Source organism: Condylura cristata, unplaced genomic scaffold (genome assembly GCF_000260355.1).
Source record: "Condylura cristata isolate star-nosed mole 26May11 unplaced genomic scaffold, ConCri1.0 scaffold00008, whole genome shotgun sequence".
Classification (NCBI taxonomy): Eukaryota; Metazoa; Chordata; class Mammalia; order Eulipotyphla; family Talpidae; genus Condylura; species Condylura cristata.
In genome coordinates, this window is record NW_004567109.1 from 23,618,991 (window position 1) to 23,641,296 (window position 22,306).

Below are 22,306 nucleotides of genomic sequence, written 5' to 3' on the forward strand. Positions count from 1 at the left end.
CAGGATTTTGCCACGTGCATTCTTATACCAGCATCTTAAATAAATGTATGTTTTTTTATGTCATCTACCTAGGAACAGAGTTGTAGGGTCTCATTCTGTACAGTCACCTCTTGATGTTTTCAAGATGCTCTCCCCTTTGGTTGTACCAGTTTAATTATTTTTATCTTCAGGTCTATATGTACATATATATATTTTTTATCTTCCTAACAGCTCTGCAGAGTAGGAATTATCATCTTCATTTCATTTTATTTTTTCACTAAATAACTTTTACTTTTTAAGTGGTACCAGCAGTGTAAATATTTACATGTTGTTTGAAGGTGCAAGAATGTCAGTGGCCCAATAAATGTGAAAGGTGAACAGACAGGACCCAGCACAGAGCATGCGCAGCTGTGGCTCCTGCTCCTCCCCGAGCCACTTCCCCGGTCAGCGAGCTCACCCACTGACACCCTGGCAGGCCATCTCGAAGGGTTAGCCATCTGCCACACCAGCGTCCACTCTCACGGCTGTGAGTCCGCTCTTCTGGGGGGAAGTAGCAGACACTGACGCCGTTGGGGCTGCCCGGCCCCAGCCCCTCCCGTGCCCACACTTTTTGCAGGTGGGCATGGACTCACCTGCAGAGCGGGTCTGCTGCAGGAAGTCGCATGAGGATGTTCGCATTTGGGGCCCAGCTGTGAGCACCCAGGCAGCTGCTCCCCCAGTCACATCACCACTCTCAGCGTTGGGTACTTCCCTCGTGTTGCCTGGAAGGTGACGTGCTAAGCCGCCCACCAACAAGACCAGCCTGTTCTGCGGCCCTCACGGAACAGCAGGACGGCAGCAGAGTCCACACTTCATTTCACAGATGAGGAAGCCAGAGCTCTAGCTAAGGGAAACCAAGCTCGACTGTAAGGTTACAGAGCTTAGAGCCTAAGAGTCAGGGTTTTACTCCAAAACCAATGTCCCTGTATAGTACACACTTTTATAATGTTCTCATTATAACAGTTTGAAAGGAGAGCTGCTGTCATTGCCAAAGCCACAGAAAGGCCAAGAAGAATGAAGGCCCAATAGTGGGGACGGGGTTTGAGAGCACAGAGGTCATAGGTCTTGGCTGAGGCAGCCCGTGTGGCATCAGGTGGGCAGATGCCAGGCTGCCAGGGATGGAGACGTGAGGGGTCGGGAGGGAAAGGCAGCGTCGCCTGCAGGATTAGGGATCAGCAGCGTTAGAGGGAGGGAGTGAGAAGCAGAGGCTACCCGATCATTGGGGTGGGAGCAGGCCGGGACCAGCTCTTCTTTTCTAGGTTGTCTCCTTGCTTGCTTCCAGGGCCTGCCTGCTGGGCCCCGGGGGGAGCAAAGGTGGCCTGTTCCCTGAGCAGATAACCCCCTGCAGGTGGGAGATAACCCCCTTGGCCACTGGGTAAGCCCCAGATCTGGGGATTGCGCCCCGAGACCCTGGCTGTTGAGCTGCTGCAAACCAGGCCCAGGGAGGGCTGGGCAGCAACTGCAGGCGGAGCTGGGCTTGCCTGCCGCTCTCCGGGGAGAAGTTAGTTAGGCCAGTGGCTCAGCCCCGACATCCATCCACCGCTCCTCTCCCACCCCACCCTAGCCAGAGGAGCACGCACCTTTAAGTCAGACTGGCAAACCTTTTATGAGCATTTAAGTGACTGTCTAGTGGTGACTCTTCCTCTGTCTGCAGACAATCTGATCAAAGCCATCTTGTCCGTCACCAAAGAGTACCGCCTGACCCCTGCCTTGGACAGGTGAGCCACCCGCTGCCCAGCTTCTGCCCCCCGGCTGCCCGCATGTACGTAGGTATCCAGGCCCAGCTGGCCTCTGCTGGCCACGGGCAGATTCTCCAGCACACCCACACATGCATGCACTGGACACACCGGCTTAGGTGAGCAGATGAGAAAGACCACCCCCCTGGGTTTGCACCCCTGTGGGCTGTAAGCGCTTGGCAAGACACCACAGACGTCTGAGGAGCAGGTGAAAATGGAAGGCACTGGGACTGAAGGTCTTGGGGGAGGAGCTGAAGGGCCAGAAACAGACAGCAGTGGGTCAAGGGCAGGAAAAGCAAAACACGCTGGGTTCCCTGGTGCCTGCGGGAGCATGGAGGCTTCTGAATTGGAAATAAGCCCGACGCTCCAACCCACACCCCCGCTCTCGCTTTTGTGGCATAACTGCAGCTCAACCCTCTCTCCTGAAAGCTGCCTAAACCCCACCAGCCCCCTGGGGAGTCTTTAACCCAAAGCCTCTCTCCTCACCACCAGAGCTAGTGCCAGACTCTTCCACAGCCAGGTTTTCCAGGGGAAGTCTCAGAACCAGGGTTGTCTGTGAGTCCCTAGGGCCCAGATAGCCACAGTGAGGCTCTGGCCTCCTCACGGAAATGCACCAGGAGTCCACTGGTCTGCCCCCTCTCCCCGCCTAGGTCTGGCCAGGGGCGTGGAGTTAAGGACCATGGGGGTGGGGGGAGAAGAAACCGTGGACAGCTCTCCAGAGGCCTCTGCTTTCTCTCCCCTCAGTCTCAGCTGTCGCCGCTGCATCATCGTGGGCAACGGAGGTGTCCTTGCCAACAAGTCTCTGGGGTCACGAATTGACGACTATGATATTGTGGTCAGGTGAGCTGCCCCAGGCGCCTGTGTGTTCTGGTCCAAGCCCGAGAACAATCTGCCCATCTGGCCAGTTAAGCTGGAGGTCAGCAGAAGCCTCCAGAACACCTCTGGGTCGGAGGGCTTTGGGTTGGAAAGCTGGGCGGCACCAAGGGGCCTGGGCTCCCCATTCTCTGCACCTGCACACTCCGGGGCCATGGTGCCTCCCCGGCACAGACCCAGCTTCTGCAGTGAGGCCAGACTGGGCTCTGACTGGACCTGCTCTCCACAGACTGAACTCGGCGCCAGTGAAAGGCTTCGAGAAAGACGTGGGCAGCAAAACCACCCTGCGCATCACCTACCCTGAGGGCGCCATGCAGCGGCCTGAGCAGTACGAGCGGGACTCGCTCTTCGTCCTGGCTGGCTTCAAGTGGCAGGACTTCAAGTGGCTGAAGTACATCGTCTACAAAGAGAGAGTGGTGAGCACCCCGCGCCCCCAGCTTCTTCCCTCCCCAAGCTTCCCCTTTTCCCTATCCTTCAAGGCAGGCAGGCGTGGGAGCTAGAATCTTAGGTAACCTAAAGCTGAAAGGCTCCCAGATGCAGCCCAGGGACAGAGACCAACAGGTGGCAAGGGTCTCTGGCCCAGACTCCTGGAGGTCTTACTCCTGCCTGCCTCGGAGACCCCACTGCAGGCTCTTCCTCAGCCTCCTCTCGGAGACCCCAGTTCCTCCCCAGGGGTTCTGGGACCCTTCTCTGGCCTTGGATCCTGTAAGCAAAACTCGCAGTCTGAATTTGCACTTCCTCCTCACGCCTGTCTTCCTGGCTGGTCACATGGGCCCCCCCTTCACGCTCAGCAGGGGAGGGGTCCCTAGGGCCCTGAGACTGTTCCGCAGGGATGGCAGAGCCCTCAACTGAGGGTGCCAGTTCTCAAACTCCGAGTCCTGGCTTCTCTCCTCTCTGTACGGCTGGCCTGGGGTCCCCCGCCTGCCACTGTGTCTGGGTCTGACCTTTGGGACTGAGCAGAGTCTGCTCACTGTCCTAGGCAGGCAGAGATCTAGGCGGCTCTTTTAGGGAGTTTGTGTGGCAACGAGCCAAGCGTCAGACCGCTCTTCAGTGGACCACCCACCGCGTCCCCTCTTAAGTCCTCTAGTCCTAGCACTGGGCCTACAGGGACACCTGCCAACTCGACCAGAAACAGCCCCCGCCCTGCTGTCACCAGCCACCCCAAGGGAAGGCTGCGCTAGAGTTCAGGCCATCCGTCTTCCCACCCTGAGCCTCTCAGCAGAGGAGGGTGACGACAGACAGCCCTCCATCTACGCTCGGAAGCTGGTTAACCCTCTGGAGGCTTGGAGGAGAGGTGGGGGTGGGCACAGCTTAACCTGCCTCTGGAGGTCTCAGTGCAATTTGATTTAACTCCACAGCCCTTTCCCAAGCCAGGCCAAAGGCAGGCAGTCTCAAGTAGGTAGCGAGCGAGAGAGAAGACAGAAGTCAGGTTCCGAAATGCAGGTAGGTGGCACTGAGGTGGGAAAGGGGAGCCCGCCTCAGAATCAGGCTGGACGAAGCAGCCCTGCTCCCCTGGGACCAGCCTGACTCCCCAGAGGGGAAGTGGGGGTTTCAGCCACCCCAGCGGTCAGCAGGCCCACTGCCCACACAAATCAGGCAGAGAACTGGGGCTGAGGGCGTACCCCAGTGTTTCAGAACCGCACCAGAGCCTTCTGAGATCCTCTTTGCTGTGAAGGCAGTAAGGTCGGCATCCCAGCTGGGCACTTTCCTGGGCGGGAGCTGGATCTGTGGGGGGAGCACCAGGGAGCTGGGGCTGCTTTCTCGCCCGGCCTCCGCCCTCCACACCTAGTCTACAAAACCTTTCCTCTGCCCTGGACACCTGTCAAAGATGCTCCCACCGGGCAGACCCAGATCCCGTAGGCTTCCCCCCCACCCCAAGGCCCAGTTATCATAAATGATCCCTGCCTGGCACTGCGGTGGCTGGCGCAGGCAGCCCCAGGGGGGGAGGCCAGACCACGGGTGGTCAGGGCAGCCAGTTGGGCGGTGGTGGCACATGCCCCTTCCCGGAGCACCAGCCAGTTCCTCCAGCGCTCTTACAGGTCATCCAAGGGAGTTGGGGGGAGGGGAGAAGAGGAAAGAAACCAAAGAGGCTGAGGATGCCAGCACTCAGCAGCGGAGGGGCCTCCCCCTCCCCAGCACTGGGGAGCAGAGAGCGAGACTCTGAGTTGCTCGAGCCAGCGGCCCAGCCACAGGCAGCAGAGCTGTCGGATGAGGAGTGGGTGGCCCACGCACCATCTCAGCCCAGCCAGGGCTCTAGGACCAGCTCTAGCCTGCATAGCGAGAACTGCCCTGGGCTGGAGGGCGAATGGGAGGAAGGGGAAGAGGTGGAGGAGTCCTGGGAGGTCCCATGCCCCTCTCTGACTCCAAAGTCAAAGGTAACCGAGGTCTTCAGCACGAGCTGCCAGAGACAAGGCAGCCATGCGCCCGGCGACCGCCCCCGCCCCCGCCCGCTCCTGCGCCGGCCCTCGTGGCTACTCGATACCTCTTCAGTGCCCCAAGCCCTGGACTCGGTGCACGCCACCACCCCTCCTGAGCGGTGTCACTTCCCTGGCACCGACACCCAGCTCGGCGCCGGAGGCTGCTCTGCGGGCCTCCTGCCCGGTGCCCAGCCACACGTTCGCTCTGCCCTGCAGCGCTGTTTCTCACAGAATTCTAGCAGAACCAGCTCTGTGCTCAGGGGCCAAGACTGACAGGGCTGGAGTCCAGCATGGCTACGGCCGGTCTCTTACCTTGTGGGCAGTGAGTGCGTGTTCTCGGGTAGCTCAGGAGGGCGCCAGTGGACTGTCAGTGGGCAAACTGAAGCCGGAGGGAGGCTGGTGCTGGGGCGTGGAGACGTGGCTGTAGCTGAGTGTCTGGGGAGAGGGGTGACCTCCCGCCCTGGCAGCTGCTTCTCAGAGGCACCCCTGGCTGCATCCCTCCTGGCACTCACACACTTGCCAGGTACCCCTCAGTGTTCTCTCTGCCAGTAGTCGGTGGACACAGGATGAACTAAACACTGCTCCTACGCAGAGCTGCTCACAGTCTAGAGAGAAACAGTTCTGAAACTTGTGGCACAGTGTGGTAGGTGCTAGGGCCTGAGCACCTTCCTGAAGTCTGACAAACGCGAGAGACTCCCCTCCATTGTCCAAGGCAGGAGCAGGCCTGGGTGACATGAGAGCCACAGCATCCGTCACTCAGGCCCTGCTCCCTTGCCTTGGCCAGCCTCTGGCACTGCCCGCGATGCCTGATAACCTGGGGCTTCAGAGGCCCAGAGCTGCCTTCCCACTCCCCCATCCCCACCCCTGAAGCTGGAGAGCTGGCCCACTGCTGGTGCTCGGTCCCGGAGGCCTAGGTGAGCTGGTGTGGCTGTGGTCCTAGCCGAGCACGGGGAGGGGAGAGGACAGGGCTGGCGGTTGCTCTGGACAGCCGTGACACGGCCCTGACCATCCAGCCATAGCCCAGTCCTTGGGGAAGGAAGGAGAGGTCTAAGGGGCTGTCCAGGGCCCCACAGTCACACTCTGGGTGCTGGGCCTCTGGGTTTGGGGGCAGCTAAGGCTGAGACCTTAGAGTCACACAGACTTGGGCGTAAACTTAGACTGACTTAGCTGAGTTACCTCAGGCAAATTACTTGACCCCTTAGATTTAGTCTCAGCTGTGAAACAGAAGTATCACCCTCTTTCAGGGTTGTTGAAAAGTTAAACAAGAAAAAAAATGGAAGTACCCAGTGTAGTGCTTGAGACTTTGTAATGTTAAGGCTGCTCATTGGTCTCTCCTGACGACAAAGCTGTTTGTTGTCGCAGGTGGCCGTGCTGCTGGAGAACGCGGTCGGTCATGAGGGGGGAGCGAAGCATTTGTCCAGACAGTAGGGTCTGATCTAGGAAGTGACCCACAAGCGGGGGACAGGGGCCAGATCTGGAGGAGGCAGAGACGGGGCCTCCTGGTAAGGCAGCAGGGGTGAGCTCACCGCCTGGATGTCCACAGGACAAACAGGGCCGGCAGGTCCCCACAGAGGCCTGCCCAGGATGAGCTGGGATGGCCACCTGCACGCAGCCCTGAGGGGGCGCGGGGCCCCGAGGCTCTGCGCGGAGGAACTCAGGCGGACACCTCCTCCCCTTGCAGACAGCGCGCGCCTCCCAAGGCACATACTGTGGCTGCTGCTTGCAGAGACCGCCCCCGAGCCAAGGCACATACCCCCGCTGCTGCCCTCAGAGACCGCCCCCGAGCCAGCCCCTCGGTCCCCGCTGCTGCCCTCAGAGACCGCCCCGAGCCAGCCCCTCGGTCCCCGCTACCATCCGTCCGCGCCAAAGCTCTGAGACAAGCTCGGCCCTCCCGTGGACCCAGCTATCCAGCAAACCTCTTGTCCTCTGTGAGGGCCAGGAAGTGTCCCCGCTCTCCCCTGGCACAACGCCCTAACCCCTGCCGCCCCACCCTCATCGCCCCTGTCAGCACCACCCTGCGCTCCTCCGCGACTGCCTCCCGTGGCCTCCGTTACTCTGCCTGCCGTCCTTGCCCTTGCGTGTCTTCCTGCCTCTCGGTCGCTTCCTCCTCGCCTCTCTCTGGCTGCTTTTCTTCTTCCTTCACCTCTTCTTCCTCCTCCTGACAGCATCCTCATAGCTGTCATTTATTCAGCCCTTCAGTGCCTGTTCCTTTGAATCCTTTCTCGCAGTTCTCATAATTGCCCTGCCGGTCAGTGCTACTACAGCCCCAACTTGGAGATCAGAAAACTTAAGGTGTGTTACTGGCTCAGAATCACAGTTAGCGAAATGGTAAATTCAGACCCAGCTCTGACGCACTTGCTCTTTGATTCATTCATTCAGCAACTCCAGATCAACCACCAAAATTGCAGGCAGCCTGTGCTTCAGATACCCCTCCCTAGAACAGCCCCTGCCCCCCCGCTCCCCCACGAGCAGCCAGTCCAGCCGCGGAGCTGGGTGGTGACCGCGGTCACCTTACCTTACTAGCAGCGTGACACCGCTGGCCTCTCCCCTGCCCTGCCCTCCTTGTCCTCAGGCCCTACCCCCACCATCATCTTCATTTCTGCTCTGCTCCCCTGCCTGTTCTAAGCAGACATCCCATCTAGCTCTTCAGGGAAAACAAAGATGGTGACCGTGAGGTGCTATCACTCCCGACTCTGGTCTGCAGGCAGACCTGCAGCCCGCTCTGCTTGCTTCCTCCACCTCCCACCCGGTGCCTCCTGGCTCAAGGTGTTCAAGGTCCACTGTCTGCACTGGCGCTCGAGGCCCCACCCCCACCCCAGGAGCTGTCTTTCCTTTGTCTCCTATCTCACCTCTTTACTGCCCAGCAAAACTCCTACCCTCTCACCTTAAAAATCAAAGGGCTCACCCTTTGTTTGGGCTCACCCTCCTCCCCTTCTCAGATTTCTGGAAGTGGTGTTTGTGTCAGGTGCATCTCCGTGTTTTCACCTTCTGTTTCTAAACCTCTCCAGTCTGGCTTCCAGACCTGCCCCTCTCTCACCAGCGGCCTCCTGGCTCCCAGTCCAGGTGCCGCCATGCTTGGGGTGGGGGAGGGACATCCCCTCTGCAGGCAGGTGATTTGGAGATCAGCGCAAGCTGAGGCCACTGACCTGCAGGGGAAGCTTCTCCTCGCCCTGCTGCCATGCCCTGGCACCCGCGTGCGCTGCACTCTGACTGTGCTGACAGATGGATCCCTTTTGGCACCCCCTGCCCGCCCCCCCCAAGCTCCACTGGGCGCTCTTCTGAGCCCCCAGGGTGACTGCGCCGCTGAGGGTTTACCCCTGTGCCCACTCACATACCCCCGGCAGGAAATGCCCTGTTTATCTCGTGGCCCAGCACCACCAGCATAGTTTGAAACCAGCTGGCACACAAATAATCGTGGTAAGAGAGACACAGAGGAAGGTGGGATCTTCGACAGCGTCAGCTCCCAGCCTGGGGCTCTGCCCCTCAGCCAGGGCCCCTTCTCCAGCTGCTCCCTCTCACTGCCTGGGGAGCATTCTTTCAGGCTCTGACCCTGCCACCCTCGCATCTCCTCTGGCCTTTCCTGGCATCTCTTCCCTCTTAGCCATTTGTGATCTTTCTGCAATTCCAAGATCACGGTCAGTGATACAGAAATGAAACCTAAACTGTCCCTGGCGCTCTGCCTCTCCCAGTTGTCTGTCAGCATCACACATTTGGCCCCAGGCTGACTCTGTTCACTGCTTCTTCCAAATATAGCTCTCAAAAAGGTTTTTTGACCCTCTCCTCATATCATACATCAAAATTCCAAAGAGACTAAAAAACAAAATATAAAAATACAATCAAAGGAAATATAGAAGAAATCAGATTTGATAACCTATGAAATCTTAAATGAACCACCCACCCCACCCCACTCCAAAAAATAATCTGAATACCAGGAAACTTTGGAAAGCTTCCTTAGGGAATCTGACAAGTGGTTACTATCATAAACATTGGCAAGAGAGCCTCTGGGACCCCAGCAGGTAGAGGACAGTAGGCCACGCCGGTCACACAGAAAGGAACGTGACTAGTAACCGACAGAAGCCTGCTTTGCCTTAGCAGTCGGGGGCTCGGTGGAGGCCCAGTGTGCCGCTTACCACCAGCTTCGACCCGTCTCTCAAGAAGGAGTTTCAGTGCTAACACCCGCCCTGGTAAGAGAGAGAATGAGAGAGGGTGACGGGTGCCCTCAAAGGCCACACGTCAGAGTGGACACGGGGAAGCTTTCTGACAGGCAGTGGCGCCTGGCCCCAGGAGCCATTCCCACCCAAGGAAAGGGAAAGCTGCTCATACAGATTTTATGGTCTTTAATTGGCCAGATCCAGATATAATCTCAGGGGCTTGTTCTGTGAATTATGGTTCAACCACTCGATGAAGTAGAAAGCGGCCACCCAGCGACCCTGCCGAGGGGTGGGCGCTTGGGAACCTTCGGACTTTGCCCTGCTCCTGCCGTGGAGGTGAGGCCAGGGAAGCCTCACCGGGTCAGTGTCAGTGTTAGGAGCAGAAACGGGTTAGGGCCTCAACCTACATCTTCCCGTCTTTTTTTTTTTTAAAGATTTATTTATTTATTCATACAGAACTGCTGGGGTACAGGCCAGAGATGCGGAGGGTGGGAGGAGCCACCAGAGACAGAGTGGGGAGCAGAACAGGCAGATCGATGAAGTACACTGCTGAGGGGAGCAGCGAGCGGGTCAGGAGAGATCTGCTGCGCCATGTGGATCTCCTCCGGGGCAGGCGGGGATTGAACTCATGCGGAAGTGGCTTGAGCTTCTTAGTGCTGCGCTTTAACCCACTGCGCCACCAGGGAGGGCCATCTTCCCGTCTCATTTCCTCCAGTGAGGAAGATGACACAGAAGCTGGAGGAGCTTGCACTAACTCCCTGCGTGGCTCCCGGTCGGAGGGGGGAGACCTGCGCGTTGACACGCTGTGTTCTTTGCAGACCAGGAGCCCCTCTGCCTGCTGAGGCTCAGGGGCCCAGGGAAAGCAGCATGGCCTGTGCGGGGTGACAGGAGCCCCCTTCTCGAGGCGCACCGCCAGCGAGAGCTGCCGCAAGCAGACCCGGTGTGAGGAGGCGCCTGCTTTCTGTGTGGTGTCATGGAGTCTGTGGTGTGTCTGTCACAGAAATGGAGCGCTGGCTCAGGGCGTAGTGGGATGAGCATCGCTTATGGCTGACATGCACCCCAGATTTATGAAAGGCAACCAGGAGCTGGCTGTTCTGGAAGCGGGATGTGGCTTGATTACTTTGAGTTCCACATTTATTTCTGGGGCATCAGGAATGACATAGGCCAGTATTCTTGAAAGTTCAACCACGTATGAGCCAGTGTTTTTACATAGTAGAGGTATCACGCCAGTACCATGTTCCAATCAAAAGGAGCATTCGTTCACATTTGTGCATAAAAGCCACAGGCAGTAATAGTTGTACACTCAAAGGACTGGTGGCACCAAAACACAGCATCATCTCAAGTAGAAACCTTAGGAACCCATTCGGGAATGTCACTTGGGAACAGGCCTTCCCTTGTTGGGCTGTATTTTGTAGCCCTTTATCCCTGGTCTTAAGAAGACAAGATCTAAATCCTAGAGGGTCAGGCCACGTCACTACCCAGCCCCCCCTGGGTCCCCGGCTACCCAGCCCCCGCTGCCTCTTAGATTGGACTAGCAGCATGGCCATCATCTCTGTTCTAATAATGTTCTTTCAAAATAAAGTTGTTCTCCTGAGCATGTATATTCAGTAACGCGGTGGGGGAAAGAGACGCTTCCCCGGGCTTTTAAATTTGTAATAAAGGCAATTTTAAAAAATAAAATATTGCATATCTGAAAAAGAAAGTAAAAAGAAGGCCTACCACCCTATTTCTTAGATCCAGGACAGTTAACCCTGAGCCCTAACTGGCTCTCCCTGCGAAGTCTGGCCAGGTGAAGATGAAGTTCGGGACTCAGAAAGCTGTCTTGACAACAAATGGGATACATTTAGTGAATTGAAAATAATTCACTGCAATGTGTGTGGCGTGGGTATGGTACCGCCCTTAGGCCTGGCAAGAGGGTGCCTGCCTGTCCTCTGCCATGGAATGAAGAGAGATTGCCCACCCCAGGCCCAGCCTTTGTCAGACCACGACCAGGGTCTGCAGGCCTCAGAATTTCTTGCCCTAACAGTGCCAGGTCCATCTCCAGCCTCCTGAGGGTAGCATACACCCCCTGTGCGTGCCCCTAAGCCAGAGGAGGGCTGTTGCAGAGCTGTTGCAGAGTGTGGGTGTGCGGGCTGGGGGTCTGCACGCAGGTGGGATGGGCAGGCGCGAGGGAAGGGCAGGGAGTAGGCGGAATCTCCCTCCACCAGCACGGTCCAGCCCACCTCCACGAGTCCGAATTCTAAACTCAAACCTGGGCTTCTAGGATGTTTTTTCAAGGGAGTGTGGGATGTAATTTATTTAACAGTTTGATAGCTTGAGTTGTAACTTCAAATACTTAGAATCTAAAGTGTAGACCTGTCCGTGGACACCCACTGGGAGCGCTGCCCCACGAATGTCAGAGGTGCTCCTGCATGGGCGCCGTGGCAGGGGCCGGCCTGCAGCTGGTGAGCAGGGGGCAGTGGTGAAGGGGCTTATGAGCCAGTCCATCACAGAGCTTGGGCTTTCTTCTGAGGGCTAATAATAGCACAAGCTAATGAGGTAACTGCAGAACATATTATGTGCCTGACTGTTAACTGTCAAAATACAAAAATACTAAGAAGTGAGAAGTGGTCTTACTTAGTTCCCTGATTTAGCAGTAGATAATCAGACAAAAGCTTACAGAACTTGCTGAAGACACAGAAGTTAGGGTGTCAGTGAGGGTTCAGAAGCAGACCTGTGGAATAATCACGACAGTCTAGTGGGAAGGACAGCTGTGTGGTGACCCTGTGCCTGGCGCCTGGGACTGATGGAGAAGGGGGTGATCAAGGGAGATTCTGAGTTGCTGGGTGGGGTGATGGTGGCCGGGGCCCTTGGGGGAAATAGATGGGTTAAGCACATAGACCTTTCGGGTCTGTGTGGTTTCTGTAGAAGGGACTGGTCCTGCTGCTCTTTAAAGCCTCTTTTTGGTTGATTACAATTAATGTTTTGCAGACCGTTCGTTGTCTAAAATGTAAAATATATTTGTACAAAATGTAAACGGTTCCTATTTAACAAACAGGCACCCGTGTATTTGTTGACTGGCTGGTCCAGATTAATCATTAGTTCTGAAGTATTTACATCTGTAAAATTGTCTTCTTTTGAACTTTTCTTCATTTTGCTTATGATTCTCTTAATATGTCATCTACTTACTCATCCTCCTATTTTACGTACTGTGCATGTGACTGTTTTTTGGAGCTGTCTCCTTTGTATATATGGGTAAGGAAAACAAAACCAAAACAAACCATCGCAGTGGGCAGTGGGAAGCCACTGTAGATTTGAGCCCTAAGAGTGTCAAGATCAGATCTGTGCAAGGAAAAGCAGGTACCGCAGCAGGCAAGGCAGAGGCAGGGCTGGTGGCCGCTGAGACCGTGAGAGCTGGTGACGTGTGCTGAAGCAGTAGTGCAGAGCGCAGGAGTGGACGCACCTCCCTACTCTCTGCTGCCTGTGGTCAGCCCGTGGCCACTCTTAACTCCCACACTCGCCTTGGCGCGTTGACTGCTGCTCTTCCAATAGTGAGAGGAAAAGGCTGCAGGGTGCAGGGATACCACCGTGGGAGCTGGCTAGGAAGGAACTTTCTTCCCTGATGCTTTTCCTGATGGGCTCCCAGCTGTTCCAACGAGAACAGAGCAGATTGCATGAGCGGGAGATTGTCGGCTCAGCACAGAGGAGCTGGACCCAGACTTGACCAAGGCAGGGACATTCCTGGAAGAGGAGGGCTTCAAGGCAGCCCGGGCTGGCCTTGCGGAGTTGAGCGCTTTGACCACCCCCGACTGGCGCCACTGACTGGTTTCGTAGGCTCTGTGTTGGGTCCTGTGGGTCCGGGGAATGAGGCCTCGGGCCAGACTTGGAGAGGCCTTCTGGGAAGGGCTGCGCTCTGGCAGCGGGCTTGGCAGCGTCACCCAGGAGCAGAAGGTCCTGGGTGCCCGCTGGGCTCCTGGAGGGACCCGAGGGGAAGCTGGCTGCCCCGTTTGACGTCTGTCTGAGTGTTGGTCTCTCCGACTCTGCCCACCACACCCCGTTTCCCTGCCTTGGCTTCCGTGGCTCTCAGAACAGAACAAATAAGATTGATGGAGCTCTTGCTACATGCCCAACCCCGTAAAATGCACAGCATCTCACCAAATCCTCAGACCTGTCAGGAAAGTAGGTCTTCTCTCTATTTTCTGTTTGAGGGATCTGAGACTTCAAAGAGATGACGTGGCAGGCCCTAAGTCACCCAGGGATGTGGACACAAGCAGTCCAGGCTCCCAGCCACAGTCTGCCACTGCTTCACGTGCTCCCCGATTCTCTACTGCTCCCCTTCAGACTCCCCCGACTCTGTGTCTCCACACCCTCCCACCCCCCGTGTAAGTGTTGGTGTTCACAGGGTTCTGGGCAGGGTTCTTGTCTCCACCCTTCACCTGAAGTCAGCAAATCCCCTTGGTTTCAGGTATTGTATACCACCTGCGATGGTATGCAAATGCCGTGTGTCTGTGCCTGTGTGTGTGTTTCCAAGAACAGGGCCATAGCTTTTATTTAGGAGACAGGCTGGGCTTTGTAGGTACTTGACATTTTTATGACTGGGAAGTGGCAGTGCCCAAAGCACATTGTGGTCTCATTGTTGCTCCTTTCCCTGAAATTCCTGAGGTGCTCTGCAGCAGGACGACAACAGTTGGGAGGAAAATTAACGGGAGCACTGAGCTGTCCGCATGCGGCCCCCCGCGCAAATGCCAGGCTCTCTGGGGCGCGAGACCCCAGCCTGGTGCTCCCTTTCCCGGAGCCCGTCGTTCGCTCCCTGCTGCCGGCTGCTGGCCCCGGCAGTGCGGCCTTCAGTGCTGAGCACAGGGGAGCAGAGGCAGAGGCTGGGGTGCTGGGCTTGCTCTAAGGAGGCAGACTCTGCCTCAGTTTCCCCACAGCCCCCGGGAGCAGGGAGTCAAAAAGAGCTGTGTGTGTGTTTCACCTCAGAAGTTTGACAGACTCGTGACCCTCAGTTCTAAGCAGTCAGCTGAGTCGTTTTTCTGCCCCAGAAAGAGTGAAGGTGGGGAGAGACAGAAGCTTTCCCCTCCCTGCCCGGGCTTCTGTTTGTTTCCAGATAATGAGCTCGTTTCCTGCAGCTTCACATAGAGGTTACATGTGGGACTTTTAGCTCCTGGGAAAAGCCAAGTGACATTGCTTCAGCTCATGGCCTGGAAAAAAATGGATTCTGAAGCTGGATCCAGCAGTCCCTGCCTCTGCTCCCTGTGTGCTGAGCATCTCAGTCCCCACCGTGAAGTGGGATGCGAGGCGCCAAGCAAAGTGACCCCCACTGGCCTTAGAGCTCCTGGGGGCAGGGCGAGCTGGCTGTCACCCTTGGCGAGGCCCGGCGGGCTGGGAGTGCACCGCTGTGCGGCAGCAGCGGTGTGGCGGTGGCGGGGGGCAGCCCTGGAGTCCCAGCACTAAGGCCCGGCTCTGGCACCGCCACGTGCATGACCTCGAACATGTTGCTTCATTTCGGGTGCTGTCCCTGTGAAGTGGGTGAAAGTTGAAGGCGGTAAATAAAGCAGAGTCTGAAAATTGGCCTGGAGCTTCACACACAGCCCCAGCCTTCCCCGTTCCTGGCTCTCCCTGGCCCTCCCAAGCCGCCCCTGCACTTTCTCCTCTCTAGACAAGTGTGGGCAGGAGCCCCGGCTGGGGAGCTGTTGGGGCCTGCCAAGCTCCGGAGAGGAAGGGGCTGCGCTCTACCTACCTGCCCACCCAGAGGGGCCCTCCCCGGTTCTGCAGCGCCCTGGGCCGTTCAGCCAGCCACCCTTCCTCTGGGTCCTGTTATTCCCCCCAGTTTGCCCAGCACACAGCCGTCCTGGACAAGGGACACAGGAGAGAGACGGACAGGGGTCTGCTCAGAAGTTTGCCCAAGGGTCTGTCACTTGAACCAAGGCTTGAAAGATAGGTGGAATTTTCCAGAGAGAAAAGTTGCCCTGGAGGTGGGGAGACTGAGGAGGAAGCGCTAGAGCAGAGCTAGCCCACGGAGGCCTCCGATGCACTTGGAGAGGAGCTGGCGTGGGGAGCTCTGCTGCAGGGCTGGGCTGTGGAAATGAATCAGACTCGAGCCCCTGCCCTCGGGGTGGAGGCTTGCAAAACACCCCTAAAGCTGACCAGGTAACTCCACCTAAATTAGCTCATTTAATCCTCACAAGAGCCCATGAGGTAAATACTGTAGGCATCCCTGGTTTATCCATACGGAAAGAGGAAGTTCCTTGCCCAGGATCTCTGCTCTGAGTGACCAGAACTGAAGCTGAAGGCTGACGCCAGGCCCTGGTGTCTTCCGTCTCAGCTCCTCAGTCTCTGCAGCAAAACACCATAGGCTGGGCGGCTTATAAACAACAGGAATGTGTTTCTTACCTCCCCGGTAACTGGGACATCCAAGATCACAGTACCAGCAGATTTGGGGTGTGGAGAGGGCTTCCTGGTCCGTGGTTGACCATCTTTACTGCGTCCTCTTCATATGGGAAGGGGCCCAGGGTCTTTCTTGGGCGCTCGTGCATGCGGGCCCTGCCCTTATGACCTGATCGCCTTCCAGAGACCCCACCTTCTGCTGCCTTCTCGGGCAGTGTGAGGGGGAGGTCTGAGGGGGGCATACGGTTAGAAGTTGTCTTCTCCCTTGGGATGGAGGAGGTCAGGAAACACACAAGGAAACAGGAGACGTCTTGATTAAACAAGTAGTCTGGGTCAGGCGGTGAGAGGTGGAGAGCCAGGAGGGACAGAAGGAGCAGCAGGGTGCGGCGCGTGCCCTAGCAGGCGGGGACTGCGGGCGCCGGCTGGGAGTCCTCTCGGGAGCTGACGCGTCTGCAGAGATCATTCTGGCAGAGTGGCTTGGCGGAGGGATGCCCACGAAGGCCCTCATCATCACACTGTTGCGTGGACGAGTGGGCTGCAACACTGTGTGCCGTTGTAGCCGCTCCCTCGCCCGGGCTCCGGGTGTTGGCAGGGCACAGGACAGCTGCTCCGAATGGGTGGAGAGCGTGGTTTGGGCTGAAGGGGTGGGTCTGCGGGAGCCCAAGAAGATAAGAGTCAAAAGAACTAGGTGGCCAGTAGGAGAGGTGGGCTGGGGAAACGAAAAGTCAAATGTCAATTCCCAGGTCTCTGGTTTGGAAGACTGGATGGATGGTGGGAGATGGGACGAGCAGGTCTGGGGGAAGCAGGAATAATGTAGATGTTGACCAGCAGAGGGCTGGTCCGATCAGTTATAGGGTACCCCTGTATAAAAGTCTTAGAAAACCTAATTTTACTATTTGCACCTTCCGTTATATAAATGTATCACTAACCAAACCTCTAAACTTAAGGATTTTTTCCCCCTTGCTTTTCACTTCTATGCCACTGTAGTAAACCACTTTTTACAGAGCCTTTCGCCATCCTCATTACATTTAGAAGAGAAATGTTGGAGTCACCAAGTGCAAGCAACTTTGAGGCATTTGGTATATTTTGTCAAGTGACATTTTAGAAAGGCTGAACCATTTGACAACTGTCACGGCACAGAATTCGGCCATTCTGTGCCACCAACACTCAGATTCACATACATGTTTTAGAGAATAGAAACTGTCTTGTCTTCATTTGCGTTTCTTGGCAATATCAAATGAGTTTTGCATGCTTTTAAAATTTATTTTCTAAAATCAAACTATTGTTTTGCCATTCGTGTACAAAACAAGAGTTGTAAGAGTCCGTCTTCCCGTCTCTTTACATGTATACGCTTCACTCACCACCCCCAGGTTCTAGCGTGATTTGCACCGTCACGCCGACCTTTCCTTTCACCCCCTTCCCCGGCCCCTCTGGCAACTACCATGTTTTCCATAGAGTATTTTTATGGTGTCTGCCAGTTTGTTTGCTTTGAGTATTTATATTCCACAAGTGAGCGAAACTACCCAGTAACTGTCTTTCACTTTCTGACTTAATTCACATCATCTCAAACTCCATCATATCATTGAAAAAGGCAAGATTTCACCATTATAAGTGGGCATTTTGGTTGTTTCCATGAATAATGCTGCTATGAAATAGGGGTGCATACATCTTTTTGTATGAGCCTTTTCATATTCTTTGCATAAATACCTGGCAGTGGCATTTCTGGGTCATATGGTATTTCTACTTCAAGGTGTTTTTCTACTGAAATACACTGCCTAGGGGAGCAGCGGGTGAGACAGGAGAGGTGTTCTGTGCCCTATGTGGTCAGCTCCCTGGCCGGGGATCGAACTCAGGCTGTAGCGGTGACAGTGCTGAGACTTAACCCCTAGGCCACCAGCGAGGCCCCACTCTGAGTTTTTTAAAGACTCACCATGCTGTTTTCCACAGAGGCTGCAGCAATTTCCATTCCCACCACAGTGAAGGAGAGCTCCCTTCTCTCCACACCCTGACTGACACTTCTGTTCCCGGTCTCCACAGGAGCCTTTCTTACAGGTGTGAGAGAGCTCATTGTGGCTTTGATTTGCATTTCCCTTATAAATGATGTTGAAACATTTTTTCATGTGCCTGTTGACTATCTGTATGTCTTCTTTGGAGAAGTGCCTACTTAGGTCTCTTGCTCATTTTTTAATTGGGTTGTTTTGTTGAGTTATACGGATTCCTTGTAGATTTTGGAAGTTAATTCCTTGTCAGAAATGTGATGTGTGAATATCTTCTCCCAGTCAGTAGCTTGCCTTTTTGTTTTTGTAATGGTTTCTTTCAGTATACAGTATCTTTTCAGTTTGACATAATCCTCTTTGCCTACATAACTTTTCTTTGTTTTTCCCATTCTTAAGAGTTTTCATTGATTTTTCATGATTTTAAAAATATACATTGACCATTCATTATAAAAATTTTCCCTCTTTTTTCTCTCAATTTTGTTTACTAATATTTTTGATATAGCCAAGCATTTAAAATGTTACAAAGTCAAACATTAATGTTGCATTAATGCTAGGAAATTCAGTACTAAAATATACATCTAAATTCTCTTGCTTTTTTTCAAAGTTCTTTTAAAAGATTTCTTTATTTATGCATACAAGAACTGGGGTGTAGGCCAGAGATGCGGAGCATGAGAGAATTCACCAGGGAGAGTGGGGAGCAGAACAGGCAGATCTCTTGAAACACACTGCTGAGGGGAGCAGCGAGCGGGTCAGGAGAGGTCTGCTGCGCCATATGGGTCAGCTCCCTGGCCGGGGATGGAACTCAGTGCTGCAGTGGCTGAGGACAGCTTCATAGTGCTGTGTCTTAAGCCCTTGTGTCACCAGGGAGGCCCCTCAAAGTTGTATTTTTTAGCATATGATTATTGTGTGGATGGTGTGAGGAGAGAAAGTAAATGGGCCTTTTTTCCTAATTAGCAACTTTTTAACTGCTACTTGCTCAGAAAAGCTTCCTGTTCCCATTGATGGCGAAGCTTCCTTCATCATGACTGAATGGGTGGACAGGTGGATAGATGGGTGGGTGGGTGGGCGGGTGGGGATCTGCTTCTAGGCTCCTACTTCATTAATCTCTGTTGATGCTTATCCATCTATCACTGTTTAATTCCAGATTCATAGTATACTCTAATAATGTGTATTAAAGGGGCATTTTTACCTGTGAAAATCCTTTGGATGGGTGTTTAGAATCCTTTAGGTAAATTTCAGAAATCCCACTGGGATTTTTCTTCATCTTAGGTCTGCATGAATCTGGGAAGAATTGGCCTTATGTTATTCAGCCTTCACATGCAAGAATATGGTTTGTCTCCCACCCAGTCCCATTTCTTTAAAGTCATCCTTTTATATTTCTCAGTAAAGAACTGTGGGACTTTTAACTAGCTCACATTCTATCTTTATTTTCCAGGTTCACTTTAGAACAGTTGCCTGAGAGAGCAAGGAGAGACAGCAGAAGGGAAAGGAGGCAAGCCCAGCAGAGCAGATAGGGGAGGAAGAGAGGATCCTCCTGGCTCTCAGTAGCTTTCTTGGGGGAGGGGAGACAGCTGGGCTGTTGTATCTTCCCAGTGGCCTGTGAACCCCCTGAGGCCAGAGCAGCACACCCAGCGCCCCTCACCCTGGCCCCCCACCTTTGCGTCCTCTAGTATAGCCTATGGCCCCACCAAATTCTCACTGTTCCCCAACATAAGCCCCCAGGACATATCCCCTTACCTGCTGCAGTCATCCTGCTTTCCCTGGACATGTGGGCGCCACGCCCCCACCCCCCACCCCCGCACCCTCTCTCACTCACCTGTGTACATTTTGGGGTCCTGCCACTCACCCAGGCCCATCACAAGCTGCGTGCCCTGCTCATGCCCACTTAATGCTGTGTCCACAGAGTGCGTCGGATGGCTTCTGGAAATCTGTGGCCACTCGAGTGCCCAAGGAGCCCCCTGAGATTCGCATCCTCAACCCATATTTCATCCAGGAGGCGGCCTTCACCCTCATCGGACTACCTTTCAACAATGGTCTCATGGGCCGAGGGGTGAGATAGCCAGTCCCGGGGAGAGGGGGAGGGCAGCTGGGCCGGAAGTGCCTGTGAAGGTGGGCGGGTGGGGGTGGGGGGGCACAGCCAAGGGTTTCGGCCTCACTCAGCTGCCCTTTCCCCTCCCTCCTGCAGAACATCCCAACCCTTGGCAGTGTGGCAGTGACCATGGCACTACACGGCTGTGACGAGGTGGCAGTTGCAGGCTTTGGCTACGACATGAGCACACCCAATGCACCCCTGCACTATTACGAGGCCGTGCGCATGGCCGCCATCAAAGAGGTGCGGGGCTGGGCAGAGGGAGGGCGTGCTTCAGGCACGGGGCAGGCTCGGGCTGAGTGAGCACAGGCGGATGTGAAGGGCTGGGCCACTGGTCTGGCTGCCCAGAGCTCCCTGAGAAGGCCCTGCCCTACTCTCAGCTGAGTCACTGGAGGGCCCTGCCTGCCTGCAGGCCTCTCACCACCAAGTGGCCCCTTGCTTCTTACTCCGGGGCCACCCTGAACCTAGTGCCTGCTTCTCCTTGGCCTGCTCCACGGCCTTGCTCTCCTCCTGCCCTGGCCCTGTACCTGTACTCAATCCAGCACCGACTTCTCCACCACAGTTCTTCCTTTCCCTAGAGGACTTCCTTGCCCCCTCAAACAACCTGCAGGCTTTGCCTTTCGGTCTCAGGATGCCTGCCTCTGCCACCCTTCCCCGTGGCTGAGCACTGAGGCATTTCATGAGTGTTTCCCAGGTGGTCCATAGGTTCAATTCCCTTAAAGCTCAAGAAACATCAGAGTTCTCCCAGCTGCCACCCTCTCCCGACTTCTCTCCCGTCACAGCCCAGGGCCCAGGGGAGGCTGGAAGCCCTCTTACAACACCTTGGCTTCGACCACTCGCTGGCGCCTGGCAGTCTGGACCAGTGCTTTCGGTAGCCTCTCCACTCCTCCATCTGGGTGGCTCACCCAGCTCTGCTGAGTCATAGTTCTATAAACGTAGGGGTTCTGATCCCAGCTAGCCCTCATTCCTGCTTTGCAGTCTTTCTGCAGACTGTTCCAGAGCCTTCTGCTCCCCGAAAGCTCCCGCTCTCTCCAGTAAGAAAACTGAGGCTTCCCTGGGGCCCTGTCCTGGCTGCTGGGCCCTGCCCCCCACTCCTCTCTCCCACATGGCCCCTCAACCCTCACAGCCTGATGTGATTCTACCAAGACCCCGAGGGTTACCTCAAGCCTGCCAGGTCCAGTGGGCACACACAAGTCCCCCCTTTCCTCTCAGTAACACTTTCTGTGTTGCCTGTTCTTCCTCTTCAAAACCTGTCTAACCCAGACTTCCGAGTCGGGGACTCCCAGGGCTCCTCTTACTTCGCTAGCCATTGTCCTTCTTAGTCCTTGATTTCAACCCACCTCAGCATGAGCTGAGCCTTCGGTCTGGACAAGCTTCCTCTCGCGCAGCACGTCCCGGAGCTCTCTGGGCCCATCCGTGACTCCCGTTACCGTCCGTGTTGTTGGGTGCTTTGTTGGCTCCTTTAGGAGACCAAGGAATGTGGAGTTACTTCAAAGGGACAGGAAAGAGTTGGGGATCCCTAAGGACCTCAGAAACAGCCTTCCAGGCCCCCTGTTGCCTGGAATGGGCTTCATGGGTGGGAAGATCATCCTAGGTCCAGGACAGCTCCAGCTCTGCCTGGCCCAGCCTCCCTCCTTGTTACGGGGATGCACTCCCTGCCCCACCCCCAGCAGTCCCTCCAGCAAGCACTCACAGCTTTTACCTGCCTTCTGTTTGCTTATATCTTGAGTCTGAGTCTCTCCCGTGCTTTGTATGCAAAAGTGTTGTAGAAGTTGGAGCCTGAGGATAAGCAACCGCAGACCTAGGCAGTAACCAGATCTCGAAGGGCTTTCTCTGCCTTGAGGGGCCGGAACTGCACTCTGAAGGCCATAGGGAGCCACAGGAAGTTTTAGGCTGGGATGAGCACGTGTGGGGTCACAGTGACCCCCTGTGAAAGAGAAGGGAGGGAGGCCAGAAGAGATCTCGCTGGGACGCTGTCCCCTCAGTGTAGGCGTGAGGAAGGCTGCTGGCCGGGATTGTTGCGTGATGGTGGCAGGACTCGAAATGGGCACGGACTGGGACTGACGCCACCTGCCATGTCTCCATTTTCAAGTCACTGCCCCCCTTGCCCTGCAGACGCTGCTGGCTCTGAGGTTCCTGGGCTTGCCGAGCTGCCTCTGCGGAGGCCTGAAGTGCTCAGGTGTGAGGTCAGGCGGCCTAGGCTCTGCTCTGGGTCAGGCTCTCTGTGCCTCCTTTCCTTTCCTCGAAAGCGATAGCGATGCCCCTCGGTTGGAAGGATTCAGCGTTATAGGAGCCAAAGAAGCCTAGCATTTAGTAAGCACCCACAGGTGTTAGTGCTGGTGTCTGGGTTTGGAGTCCCTGCTGTCGCCCTGGGCGTCCTCAGCAGCCAGTGAGCCGGTCAGCACCCTCCGCACAGTTTCGCCTCCTCGGTGTGACTGGCCAGCACCTTCTCTGGCCCTGTGGGAGCCAGTGGCTGCGACACAGTGGGGCAAGGATGGAATGGGGTGGGGGGTGGAGGGGGGTCAAAGGAAGACGAAGTGAAAGTAGAGAAGAAGTAGGAAGACTCAGGGTCATGGAGCCCAGGGGAGCCACATTTCGAGGAGACAGTGTCCCCGCGTCAGGCCGCAGAGAAGTCGAGTAAGGGGAGGGCGGGGCAGGG

The 22,306-nt window shown here is 55.5% G+C and overlaps 1 protein-coding gene across 5 annotated transcripts in view; it reads left to right on the forward strand.

Annotated features, from left to right (window-relative positions):
• The window catches only part of ST3GAL3 (ST3 beta-galactoside alpha-2,3-sialyltransferase 3), a 144,765-nt gene that overhangs the window by 118,761 nt on the left and 3,698 nt on the right, over nucleotides 1–22,306 (forward strand). For 2 of the 5 annotated variants that reach the window (XM_004678896.2, XM_004678897.2), the window contains 5 exons: nucleotides 1,673–1,736; nucleotides 2,499–2,594; nucleotides 2,857–3,043; nucleotides 19,462–19,608; nucleotides 19,744–19,890. The exons of 2 other annotated variants lie outside the window; for them this stretch is intronic. In XM_004678896.2, the coding sequence (XP_004678953.1) occupies nucleotides 1,673–1,736; nucleotides 2,499–2,594; nucleotides 2,857–3,043; nucleotides 19,462–19,608; nucleotides 19,744–19,890 (641 nt within the window). Of the gene's footprint in view, nucleotides 1–1,672; nucleotides 1,737–2,498; nucleotides 2,595–2,856; nucleotides 3,044–19,461; nucleotides 19,609–19,743; nucleotides 19,891–22,306 lie in introns of those variants that run through there. One more of the 5 variants, XM_012722385.1, reaches the window with a different exon arrangement.